Source organism: Cydia amplana, chromosome 8 (genome assembly GCF_948474715.1).
Source record: "Cydia amplana chromosome 8, ilCydAmpl1.1, whole genome shotgun sequence".
Classification (NCBI taxonomy): Eukaryota; Metazoa; Arthropoda; class Insecta; order Lepidoptera; family Tortricidae; genus Cydia; species Cydia amplana.
In genome coordinates, this window is record NC_086076.1 from 8693806 (window position 1) to 8707508 (window position 13703).

At 44.0% G+C, this 13703-nt stretch overlaps 1 protein-coding gene across 3 annotated transcripts in view; it reads right to left on the reverse strand.

The window, feature by feature from the left end:
- Positions 1 to 2756: 2756 nt before the first annotated feature.
- LOC134650170 (methylcytosine dioxygenase TET) overlaps positions 2757 to 13703 on the reverse strand; it is a 173774-nt gene continuing 162827 nt past the window's right edge. For all 3 annotated transcript variants that reach the window (XM_063505022.1, XM_063505021.1, XM_063505024.1), the window contains 6 exons: positions 11097 to 13568; positions 10714 to 10853; positions 9819 to 10047; positions 8532 to 8810; positions 7776 to 8004; positions 2757 to 7267 (listed from right to left, as the gene is read on the reverse strand). In XM_063505022.1, the coding sequence (XP_063361092.1) occupies positions 5065 to 7267; positions 7776 to 8004; positions 8532 to 8810; positions 9819 to 10047; positions 10714 to 10853; positions 11097 to 13568 (5552 nt within the window). In that variant the 3' untranslated portion in view covers positions 2757 to 5064. The remainder of the gene's footprint in view (positions 7268 to 7775; positions 8005 to 8531; positions 8811 to 9818; positions 10048 to 10713; positions 10854 to 11096; positions 13569 to 13703) is intronic.

Below are 13703 nucleotides of genomic sequence, written 5' to 3' on the forward strand. Positions count from 1 at the left end.
GAATAATAAGGACCCTTTTTTGCAGGTAAGTAGCACGTGCGGTTTTACTGAACAATAGACAATAGGATAAGCCTTCGGGCTCTACTAGAAAGCTACAAACTATATTTAATGTTACTTATCCACCTATTTGTGACGTTATCTATGAAAAGGGACCTTATTGTCGATGGCGCTTACGGCATTATTAACGATGCTCCGATATAAATATAATGCCGCGTGACGCTGTCCGGCGTAAGCGCCATCGAAAATAAGGACCCTTTTCATAGATAATGCCCCATTTATCTAGTTGTTACCTAGGTAACTAAAACGGGACTAAATCGCGTATGCAGAAATCACCACAATATGTCTACGGGAATATAAGTGTAACGTCGTAAATATTTTATCACGTTGACAGTCCCTATATAGATACAAAATGATATGACAAAGTCATACGTCCAAGTGTGCTTCCACTTTGAAGTTGTGAATTTATAGTGGAAGCACGGACTTCTGAAAAAGGTTACAGACATGTACAGGGAACGTGTTAAGTTTATTAGGGTTCCGTACCCAAAGGGTAAAAACGGGACCCTATTACTAAGACTCCGCTGTCCGTCCGTCTGTCACCAGGCTGTATCTCACGAACCGTGATAGCTAGACAGTTGAAATTTTCACAGATGATGTATTTCTGTTGCCGCTATAACAACAAATACTAAAAACAGAATAAAATAAAGATTTAAGTGAGGCTCCCATACAACAAACGTGATTTTTGACCGAAGTTAAGCAACGTCGGGCGGAGTCAGTACTTGGATGGGTGACCGTTTTTATGCTTGTTTTGCTCTATTTTTTGTTGATGGTGCGTAACCCTCCGTGCGCGAGTCCGACTCGCACTTGGCCGGTTTTATTGTTTACGCAATTACGTCGCAAAAATCGTAGAAGTTGAAATCAGTAAACTGAATATAATATCATTCGTTTCTTAAAAAAATTACACTATTGAGGCGAGTCGGGTGTAGGCGCCATTAGGATATCTATCAAGAATATAATTAACCAAAGTAAGGGAAGCTGCTGTAGGAAAGTATAAAAATCTATAAACTAAACACGAAAATCGACTAATAACGTTTTTGTCTATTATTAAATAAGAATAGTGTACTTAAACAGAAAAGTTAGGTAAGTATCTACAGGCTGTTGCCTATAACAGAAGCAATAGTGATGAATTAAAATTCTATCAGGCTGCCGCATATACACTTTTTTATTCGTGATTGATTTTGAGAATAATTAGATTAAATAGTGTTACCAATGCGTAAGTTACCATATTGAAAATAAATATATATAACTTAATATACGTGCAGTCATGCACATTGGTTACGACTATATTGTGACATATGGTTTTTAAAGGTATGTATTTTTTTAACCTTATTTATCGTAATTAATTATCAAAGTCTATATTGACTTGTTCTATATACTTAACTTCTATATTGTGTTTGTTAAGGTACCTATATATTTACTTGTTGGTAGTGCCTATCTATAATTTAAAAAAATAATGCCGTTTTCCCAGGTTCAAAAAAATATAGGTAGGTATAGGTAAATCTAGGTAGGTACCTAGTTAAAATGTAGGTAAGGATAAAAAAGTCAGACCATGTTAGAATGTAGGCACTTTATGTACTCAGGGTATTTAATAGGGTGTTTCACTTTTGTATGGAGAAAAAAAAGTTGTGATATTTTTCCTGACGTTGCTCATCAATCGGGTCTCCCCATTCTACAAACTATCTATTTAATTTTTCATAATAATCGATTAACGTTTAAAGGTTGCACAAATTGAAAATGTGGAGGGAGAACCCCATACATAGCGTGAAAATTAACTATTTTTTTTAATAACAAAATATAATGAACTGATACTAAAATCTAATGAAAAAACTGAATTTTGCGTCTAAAACACGATAAAACCACTTTTCCTTTGGAAACAGGTGGAAAAACTGAAAAATCTTAATTAGAACATTTATCGAGTAACCAAAATCCGTGTTAACTACTAATTTTAAAATTGATTTATATGTAGAAGGTTCAGTATCACACTACTCACCGCTTTGATGGTAGCCACTTAAACCATTTTCTACCCTCCGATGTAGAGTCGTTGGTTATTGGCAAGGTGCGAAGTCGGTGGAGAGGGAAGTGGCGCTGATCGTCACAAACGCAGGTAATCTTATGGAATGTCCGCCATTAGTACTAGCGGCAGCCGCTTGAACTAATTTTACTCCATAAGATTTAACGTAGAAAGTCCGCCAAAATGAGGGCAGCATCAGTCGTGCACCTAGCGAATTTGAGAAAACTTTGTTGATGTTGTGCAACCTCTAAATATTCACCGATTTTTTTTTTTTTGGTATAGGTATACTATTTTTTAATCAGGAAGAACCAGAATTCGAGCAGTCAGAAGAAAATCGAAAATTCGGAAAAATGAAACACCCTAGTTTCTATCTAACTTAAATCTAACTTGATTGCAGATACCATTCCATGGAACTAATACCTATATGAAAATACATTGTTATTGTATGTATTTTTGTAATAAATATTTTTACTTATTTCGTGTTTAATTTATAATTCTTATACCTGAAGCCGCGTTTCGAATCCTGATTCACCCATTTTGTCCTTACTTCTTTTGTCAGTTAATTGTATAATGGTTCACTTCGCTCTTTTTTAGCCAACAGCGCGATGCAAGGAGGGTGTTGTGTCATATTTATCTATTTAATAGGATAAACTTAACAACAACAGGACGTATGGAAGGAAACAACAAATCTTTTTAAATTATTGTATTAATAAATAATGGTAGTTCTATTTACATGACACATTCGATTACTCTTTTGTTTTGGCAGAAGACAATAAAAATATTGTTACACAATAGGTTTGTCGTAACTTAAATTAACGCTCAGGGCGTAAAGTAACCTAAATTGTAAAAACCATATGGTAATAACCCACATTAAAACACCTGAAATCAGGCGAAATTAACAAATAAACGTCATGCTTTTTGGTTACAACTTTATGACAATACTGGTCGTTTTTGGTTTTGAGTTTAGAATTTGATGTAAAATACCACATACTTTCATGCACACTGAAGAATACACGTTACAAGCAGTCCAAGCACTCAAGTTAATGGGTATATCACAGGTTTCTAGTGAAGTGACCTAACTGATACAACGCTTATAAAAGACCGATGATACATGATTTCTTTACATACGCTACAAATTTTATCTTTACAATTTTGGTGTCAAAATGTTGCCCTTGCAAAACGCGTATAAAATTATAAACTTCGGTTTAATGCTAGTACCACAGTACGATCAAAAGTCGGTATACTTAAAATTGACGAGGGACAGAATACACCAAGAAGACATTTTGATAGTAACGTGGTTGGAAGTTGGGTAAATGAGGTTTGTAACGCGTAAATACATTATAAATATTGCGATGGGTTTGATATGTGCAGTCCCGACGGGACCAGAGCTGGGTCACGATCGTTGGCAAGTGGCAATGGCAAGACTTTTTACAACGTCTACACAAATTATATCCAAATACAATTTTAGGCAAATTTTGGTAAGTTTCGAAACGTTAAGCATTTCCATAAGATCGACGACAATTCGCACCATTCGTTAATTTTAATTCAACTCCTACCTTACAATTTACATAGACTCCGATGTCTATTATTGCTTAATTTTTATAAGTTTTGTCTTCAAAACTTTTAACCTATAAATAATTTCACGTTCGTCCCAATAAATTTACCATTCAATAAATACGTACACGTAAAAAATATAAACTATATCAATAGTTTAATCTTTAAAACAAACTTTTTCTTACGCTAATTATATATTAATAACTATTAATCAGTATGTTTTCATTCATTTCAATAATACGCCTACTTTATAATCTTTCCAAGCGCCTGACAATTGTTTTTTTCTGCAAATATTCTATCTTATATAAATGTATGTAATTTATTACTCATCTTTTTATTGTATGTACCTAATTTTATAAAATTTTATCGTCTACGTCAGATGATTAAGTCAGTAGACACATCACTTGATCAAACGATCAAGGCAATTAATGCTTTAGTTAATATCGAATGTCTACAGACCTCGGTCTGCGGCCGAACATGCAGGCACTAGTGAAAAGTAAAGAAGGCTACTTGAACATGCTAAAAACAACTGTAATAATTTAATGTGATGACGTAAAGGAAATATATTAATGTCTACAGTAACACTAAACCGTTACAAAGGAAATGATCTGACAATGGTTCACGTAATACAATATAAATAAGTTAAATACTCTAAAAAGTTAAAAATACACACATCCTAACCTAATAGAAAAGCACTCGATATCTTTGTGGTACTAACCGTGTCGCTCGAGCGCCACCGTTTGATTTAATAATAATAAATACGCCTATGCAAATGATCAGCAATACAGAGGAATGGTATTTAATTAAAATACAATTAAAACAACTTAAATACATAAACAAAGGTACAAAAATATCAATAAACACGCTCGCCGACGGCAAGTCTGCCGGCGGCGGCGCGAGTATCGTCTGACGTTTTGTACTCTGTCTCGTAAGCTAGTCACAGGTTAGTAGTTGAGATCATCGCGATGCACAAGCACTGCGTCGTATTAGAAAACACCCACAAAATATGCAGACAAAATACTAACCATTCTATTTTAAAACGTAGAATGTAAAATAATAAAAACTAGATCCAAAAAGGGCCACAAATCGATTTCGGCAAACTAAAATACGACAAGAATATACAAAAAACAAATCTACACGATAACGGTCACTTCGACGATACACGATTCGATACTAACATAGTAACGTAAGACTAGCTGAAATGCGATAAACACTATTAAAAAATATAACTTAAAATTACATCTTTGATCGGAAACTCACTCGGGTGACCGGGTCCGGACCGGCCCGACTTATATTTAAATTTCATAAATCGAGGAACTACAATAGTCGGAAAGCACTGCGTCTCTACCTATAGTCTACTAATGGAAAGGCAACATCTCTCGTCTCGCTCACTCGAGCGCGGCGGACGGAGCGGAGGGTGCGGGCGGGCGGCGCTCGGGCCGTCAGGTGGCCGACTCCTGGTAGGGCCCCGTGACCGTGCAGCCGTGCATGGGGAACAGCGTGGTCCACGACGTGGTGGTGTTGGTGTGTGCGCGCAGCAGCACGTGGCCGGCGCGGCGCGCGGCCGCCGTGGCCTCCACCAGCGCGGCCAGCGAGCCGTAGCCGGGCACGTCGGCCCGCGCGGCGGCGCGAGGCGACGGCGACGCGGGGGCGGAGCCGGCCGCGCAAGGCGGCGGGGTCAGCCCCAGCTTCTTTAGTCTCATCTTCTCCTCCCACTCCTCGAGGCCGTGCTTCGGCCGGTTGAGGTTCCGGTGCTGGTAGAAAACTAGAGATATCCGCGTCGGATTCATCCGGTTCGGCGTCCGGACGGACGTCGTCGAGTGCATCTCGTGCTTGGCGCACTCGAAGAGCACGCTGCCGTGGCCGAGGGCGATGGCGACGCCGCCCATCTGGCCGTCCTTGAAGCACTCGAGGTTGTCCGTGACCTCGGTGACCTCCCCTATGGGCTCGGCCTTCGGCGGCTCGGGCGGGTAGGGTATGGAGAAGGGCGGCGGGTACAGGCACCAGTTCGGCGACGACTGGCACCAGTTCGGACTTGGATTTTGATAAAAATTTGGCGCAAAATTAGGATTATATTGATACCCGTACGAGTTGTAGCAGTGGGGATTTCTTAGCAGCTCCTCCCTTTTGTACTTCTCGGCGTTGTAGTACGCCAAGCTGTTGTAGTCGTTGTACGTATTTTCGTACGGATTAAAATGTCCGTACGGATTTGTCGGGAAGCTGTAGGCGTTGGCCACCTGGGGGTAGTTGCCGTAGCCCTGAATCGGAGCTTGATTTCCGTAGGATTGTTGATTGACAGCTTGGAAGTTGCTGCCGGAGAACTCGGTGGGTTTGTTGGCCGCGACCATATTCTGGCTATCATCGTGGCTGATAGTGTAGTTGGCTTGGGATGTGGCAGTTTGGGGGACAGTGTTGTTCGGTGACCTATTGTCGTATGGACTTCTGTGTTCGTATCCTTGGGCTAGTGGCGTTCTGTCTGAAGGTGGATACGGTTTCAAGAATGTAGTGTTCTCCATGCCTTCGGCAGGATTGACGTGCTGTGATCGCGAGGGAGGCCGCGCCTTTGGAACCCTGAACAAGGAGTTTTCGTTTTCTGGAGTCGTAGGTTCCTTGGTTTTGGAAGGATCCCAATTCTTGGATTCGGGTGATTTCCACACACTCTTTCGCGATTCTAAGGAAGCATTTAATTCAGTACTGTTGTTTGGAGATTTTAACTCAGGAACTTGAGAAGGAGCCGGCGAGGCCGGGGTGCTCTGCGATTTCTGCGAAATTTCAGTCAGTCTCGGGGAGCTTGGCATATCGAAGTCTGGAAGTTTCTGCGCGAGGTCAGCTATGAGAGAGTTTTTATCTGTTTCCGCAGGATTCTTTTGGGACAACGTGTCGGAATTTGTGTCGCTTCTGTTTGAGTCCGGACTGTAGTTGTTCGGCGGAACGTTGAGATGCGCCGTCGTGGAATCGGGGTCCTCCTTGACGACGTTGCTGAACATTTCGGCGCCGGCGAAATCCGGCCACTGGTTCTGCGAGGGGTTCATCTGATCGCTACTCGGAGGGTTCGGGAACTGGTCCCTCTTCTGTAGACCGGAAGCGAAACCGGGAAGCTCATCGGGATTAGGATTCTGGCAGCTTTCGACCGGCGGAGGATTGTTGACGTGGTTCGGATACAGCGCGTTCTGGTGGTGCAGGTTGTAACTCTGCTCGTAGGAGTTATACGGCGAGTCGAGAACGGTGCTGGATATCTGGTTGCTCTGCAGCTGGGCGTCGGTGAAGTTGTCTATCATGGTGGCCATGTCGAGCAGGGCGGGGTTGCTCAGGTTGGGGTTCATGAGGCCGGTGGAGTTGTGCATGGGGTTGAAGGCGGAGTTGAAGGAGTTGTTGGGGTAGGGCGAGGGGTTGGAGTGTGCTCGCGCGGGGGTGAGCGCGCGGGGGGCGGGGGAGGCGCTATGGCTGCGCGGGCTGGGGTTGTTGCGCGCGTCGGGCTGCGGGGTGCGCGGCGCGGGGGGGTGCACGGGCTTCTTCTGGCCGGTGGGGCTGGGCTGGCTGCCGGTGGAGTTGTTGGCGTCGGTCGCTTCTTCGTCTTTCCGCTTCTTCCCGTGCCTTCGGCAGGGCTGGAGTGGGACGGAGCGCACGCGTACTTCCATGGGATATCTGTAAGCGATGAGAAAATTTAGTTATATTAATTAACTGTGTAAGCACCTTCAGTGAAACACTTAATGTGTGAATGTCACGCCCTAGCCAGACAAAGAATGAAGGACTTTGGAGCAGGATATCTGGAACTAAAGGACTTTAAAACGCTACCCATGAGCTCCATCATCCGACACATGGATATGGTGGGAAAAGCTCTTGAGTAGTTGACGGATCTTCTCTAGGGGGTAATTGCACAAAAGATCCCTATGGGTCGAAGTGTATCCGCAAGGGCCCCCGAAAACAATAAGATAAGATAAGATAAGCACCTTCATTGCGAAATCGGCTACGATCTGATATGCAAATCCTCAGAGGAAGACCTTATCAAAATTAAGCGTATTGAAAAATTTGTGGATACGTGACCGAAGTATCCACATTTAGAACCACTCAAAGATCGTATATTGTTACTTATTTTTTCAGTTTTCTGGCTACAAAGCCAAGCAAAGTAACATGATAATACATCACCACTCACTTATCCAACACCTCGAGCGCGCCGCTCTTGATCTTTTCCTCCTGCGCTTCCCTCGACCCAAACTCGTCCGTCGTGTCCAGCACGTACAAAGGCAGCACGTGTAGTTGTTCGTCGTTGGGCTTGGACAGCGAGCGGTGGCGGGCGAGGGTGACGACGGCGGTGCAGCCGTTGTTCATGTTGTGCAGGTCGCGGTGGGCGTGCGCGCAGAAGTCGATGCATGCTGTTACGCCTGGAAAGATAAGATAAGATAAAAGATAGTTTATTCAAGTAGGCATAATTACAATGCGCTTATGAACGTCAAATAAAGCTAGGTAGACCGGCTCCAACCCTACACCTCTGCCCCGAGAAGATTTAAATCCCCCCTCAATTGGAGGAGGGTATCCCATTATGGGACCGGCAACAAAAGGTGAGTGGGGGTTTAGTGGGTAAAGAAACTATTCCTATCAAGACTACCAGGAAAGATAGAAGTGCATAAATTAAACTCCGTAATAATTCTTCTGTCTTCAATACCGTTCCTCGCCTTCGACAAGTGACTTTGACTAATATTTAACTATTTCGAACACGGATGGTTCTTATACAAATTGACATCTCTAATTTTATTAGAACGGTATAGCTACACTGTACACCTAATATACGTAGTACCTTAGTGGCCACGCGAGCCTTATTGCCAAATAGGCGAAACAATAAGACTTAACGTGGATGCAGAAAATAGTTCGTCAACGAGTATCATAAAGAAATTCGATGATAAATACTTACCAGAAAACGGCCGTCCCGGCTTAAACCCCAATCTACAATCCGACGCCTCCTTCTCAAACTGGCACTGGTTCTCAAAGCTCTTCGGGGCCAAGTTCATGTACAGGGGGCTCAACAGCGTCGCGAGCACGTGCATTCGCTCTTCTATTTCGGACTCTTCTGTTTTCACGGAAAGTCTGAATTTGCGGACGGTTTTGGAACGTGCGTATTTGCAGCCGTTGTAGTACATAGACCAAGAGCAGCCGAAGCTGTAGGAGGCGCCACAGGATTCTGGGTCCAGTCCTGGAATTGAAACGAATAATTATTAGTTTTTCGGAGTAATTACTTTAGTAATCCAACCCCTTTATCTATTTCTCAGAGCAAGTATACTAAACAGTGATTACTAGCGACATCTAGCGACGCATTTCATAGAATTTAGTATTTATCAGTATTTATTTATTTTGTTCTAGCGACCCGCTTCGGCTTCGCACGGGTTAACAAATTATACATAAACCTTCCTCTTGAATCACTCTATCAATTAAAAACAACTGCATCAAAATCTGTTGCGTAGCTTTAAAGATCTAAGCATATATACAGACAGACAGCGGTAAACGACTTTGTTTTATACTATGTAGTGATAACAAAAGTACAGATACATATATATTTCAATAAAATAATATAGGAAGTTGACAATTGCAGGCGCTACTAGCATAAACTAATCCAGAGGTCGGCAACCCGCGGCCCGCGGGCCGCATGCGGCCCGTGAACCTGTCACTTGCGGCCCGCGAGCCTCCCTGGCTATTTCGTGTGTAATATTGACAAACGACAATGTCTGATAAAGACATAAATATTAACAAAGTGCGGCCCGTGTCAACTTCGTTAAAAAACTACTATGTGGCCCTTGGCTGCTAAAAGGTTGCCGACCGCTGAACTAATCTAACAAATAAGTAGGTACTTAGTAGGTACATATCAACCATATGAATATCAAGATTTATAACTCAAGATAGGTTATAGGCGTTCCAAAATTGAAGCTCTTAACTTGTGACAAATTGGACAAGTTGCCTTTAGTCGTGGCTGGACAAGCGAGAAATGTGCACGTGCTAACGAGCTCCCGCACACCGAAAGAGAAAGAGATGAACGAGTGTGACAAAGATAGATGGAATGAGAAAATTAATCAAAAATAACAGATTTCTTCGTAGGCACAGAAATAAAATATGGAAGTATTTTTTGTGCTCGTCAAGTATGAGTATAACCTATCTATGGTTGTATAATATCATTGATGAATATCAAGTAATTTTTAAGGTTCATTACCTTGACAGGCGCATGTTCTGTTTTCATTAGTAGCACATCGCCGGGTGGTAGGCAAGCCGTAGCGGTTGAGTTTGTGCGACAACAGCGTGTAGTCCAAGTCGGCCTCGGACTGCGGGATGCCCTCCCACGCCACCAGACACACCACGATCCACGTGGTTGGGCACTTGTGCCCGGCGCGGCATTTCACCACCACTAGAACTTTCTCGGTGTAGCTTGAGCGACGAATCACCTGTGAAGTGGTTTCGGTTCAGCGCCGTTGATAGAAACCACAGAACAAGTAGAATGGCGATGCGAGCAGGGTACGTGTCGCCGCCGGTTATGAGCAAACGCTCGCATGCTAGTACTCGCCCGCGCTGGCCGAAAAACGTAAACATGCCTTTTGCGCCACAATAACGTTCAGATTAAGAAGCCAGACATCAAATCTGTCTAAAGGAGGCGTATCCATTCACCAGGCACACAAGGTTTTACTACCGTTGCGCGAGAAATGTGGAAATGTGGAGAGGGACGAGCGGCGACACCGGTTCCGATACTAACTGCGCGCGATAGCCGTTCTAACCTCTTTAATATGTTCTGTGATAGAAACAAAGAGAGTGGCGTCATCTGTTGTTGAGTGGAGATAATATTTCGTCTATTTTGTGTTGGAAATTAGTGTCGCCCTCTATAGTTGAATATCCAAAGTTATTTACGATGAAACGTGTGTTTAATCAGTACAAAGTGGTTACTGATAACTTGATAAGTGATTAAGTAATGTAATTCAATAATCACATTTTATATGCAACACATAACATAGTCTGCCTGACTGACATTTTAGTAAGTAGGTATAGTAACATTTTGATTCTTGTGTCACTAATGAGAAAGCACTCAAGTAAATAGTCGTTGGGATCCATACACTCACCCACTTGGCCATGGGGCAGCCCTGGGCCGACTTCCCTTCCTTGCCGGTGTAGCAAACTTTCTCGATGCGTAACTCTTTGCCTGACAACCCTGTGCGACCTTCGAGCTCCTTCCGAAGCTCTGCTAGGGTTGCCGCTGCTCCTGAAATTTATAATTGGTTATTATATAGAAAAAGTCTATTAATATAAACAAATTCGTAATCTAACCAAGTACGTTGTTAGATAAAAACAAATAAAATATATTTTATTTGAAAAAATTCAACTTCTTATGAGAGTCAGTTATTTAGCAATACGTAACTAAACAGAACAAAAGCAAATCGAGATGAGACAATGAATGCCAAGATCTGGTTTAATAATGATTTGTACTTTAAAAAAAATGTTTTACCTAAATGAGTGTAATAGCTGCCAGGTTCCGGAGGATTCTTGTCAGCGGGAAAGCAATTGCAGTCAGGCACCTCCGTCCTCGAATTGTTTTTTAACCGTTCCAGATTCTCTAAGTATTCCTTCGAGTAGTTGAATTGGTTCTCTTTAACTTTAGTTATATCTGGGACGGGGGTTGGCGGCTTTTTGGCGTCCTTTTCTTCAGGGTCGTCTTCTAGGATTTCGTCCTTAGTTTGAAGGCCGGGACAGGCGCCATCTCGCAAATGTTCTGGAGGCGGCTTCTTGGTAGACCCTTGTCGGCAGCAAGAGTAGCCTATCTCGTTGTTAATGGACGCTGGACCACCGTCCCCGGGGTACATATAAGGCTCATGGCTCTTTGGAACATTGTAGCTTAAATTTTTGTAAATCTTATGCCCTGGAGGAGAATGTTCCGACTTTATTTGTTCTATATAGTAAGGCGCTCTTGGCTCCGATGCTCTCTCAATATTAATTCGATTCTCCAATTCCTTAGCTTGTTTTTGTTGCTCGATATAATTCCGATTGTACTTCTGAAATCCCATGTTTTTTTGTAATCTTGGATACACTTCAGCTTCTTGTCTTCTCTCGTACGGGTAATTCTGAAAATTCTGGTAATTTTGCGCCTTTTGACCAAAATTTTCTTGCTTTATAGTAGAAATAGGTGGCAGCACTGTACTCTGCGAGCGTGCTATGCCGTTTGGGTATTCCCGGTAAGGGTTGTTCATGTCCTTGCTTTTGCAATAATTTGGGTTACCGTTTTGCTGAAGCCTAGACTGATCCTTCAGCCTGTCGTCTTTAGGGTATTGATACGAGTCTGGCGTTTCTAGTTTAGGTATTAGCGGTGCCGAGGGATGTCTAAATTTGGCGTCGTACTCCCTGTGATCGTAATTCCTCGTTTGTGCGTTGGTGTCGCGCGCCGGCGCGCAGTTCTGCTGGTTCATTTCCGATACTGGCCCTATAACCATTTTCGACTGGAAATCTTTACTATCCGTTTGACTGTAACTTAAACTATCACTACCATACATTTCTGCATATTTCTGCGCTTCGTACGGTGCAGATGGATAACCGTACTGCTCTCGCACGTCCGCGTAGGACGGCAGCTTCTGAGTCTTCGCGTTCTTAGCGTGTTTATCGTAACCTCTCGGCACTTCCGTGCCCCCCTCCCATACGTGGTGGCCACCACCTCCGAACTCGCTCGCGCCGTAGGCGTGAGCGTTTTGTGAATAATTACCAGCGGCAGGATACTGCTCGCCTAAGCGGTAATTATCTCGGAGATGGTGGCTATACGATAAAAAATGACCGGTGGTATTTCTGTCATCGTTGACGGCGCCGCCTTTTCTCTCGTCGAGAGGTCTGGGTGGACCCTCTCCGGGGTCGCCTTTGTCGGGCGGCGTCCCCGAACCGTCGCGTGCGTGACTCTGCTTATTGAGAATCATGGTCTTGAGTCGAGAGTTGAGGTTGACACGGTCTGATTGCGAGAATAGCTGCTGCTCGGCGTCTTCGCGCTGCTGTTGCATATGTTGGTTCTGATGGTTTTGCATTTGCTGCTGGTTCTGTATATGCTGTTGATTCTGAATCTGTTGCTGCTGACTCTGAAGTTGTTGTTGTTGATTCTGAATCTGCTGCTGGTTTTGTATTACTTGATTTTGCATTTGTTGGTTTTGTAACTGTTGGTTCTGCAGTTGTTGGTTTTGCATCTGTTGGTTTATTCTTTGGTTGTGCTGCCACTGGCGCTGTTGCCAGTCTTGTTGCTGTTGCTGCTGCTGTTGTTGCTGCTGTTGTTGTTGTTGCTGCTGCTGCTGCTGTTGTTGTTGCTGCTGTTGTTGTTGGCTCTGTCCATTCTCCCTGTACTGGTGTCCGCCATTATAGCCGCCCGGGTACCCGCTACAATCGAGTGAAGCTCGCGGACCGCTGCTCCCCTGCAGGTACCCAGGCTCGGCGTTTCCCGAATGCTGTCCATTCGGGGTGTTATCTTGCCTCTCCGTGTCGTTGCTGGATTCTCCGGTGCCGTTTTCACCGTTGTACTCCTCCGAGTGTTCTTGATAGTCGGTGCGCTCGTAAGTTTGTTGGCTGACGCTGTAGACGGGCGCGGAGGTAGTCGGGACGGCGCTTTGGTACGAGGCGGCGGAGGCGGGTCGGGAGTCATTGCCGCCGGTGACTCCTGGAGTAGTCGCTTGTTGGGCGTACTGTTGTTGGTACTCTGGGTAGTGCGGCGCTCGGGGCGAGGGCACGGGGGTGTACGCCCGAGCAGAGGGCGGTCGCTGAGCCGGCACGGCCTGGACGCCCGCCTGGTAGTACGTGTTGTTGGTCACGTCGAAGGTGGTGGCGACGTTCTGGACGGTGTAAGTGGTGTTGGCTTGGTACGGTGACGTGGCGTACGCTGTATGGTTGCCCTGGTAGTCGAGGGTGGTCTGTCCGGTTTGTGTTGGAAGCTGTTGGATGAACTGGTTCTGCCAACCTGGAGAAACATGAGTATTGTAAGTTAACGTATTATGATACCAAATAAAATTAAACATTTAAGCTCATCTATGCATGAATATGAAAGGTAAACAACCTTTACGACCTTTTCGAGGGGCTAATGCGCAAACAAATA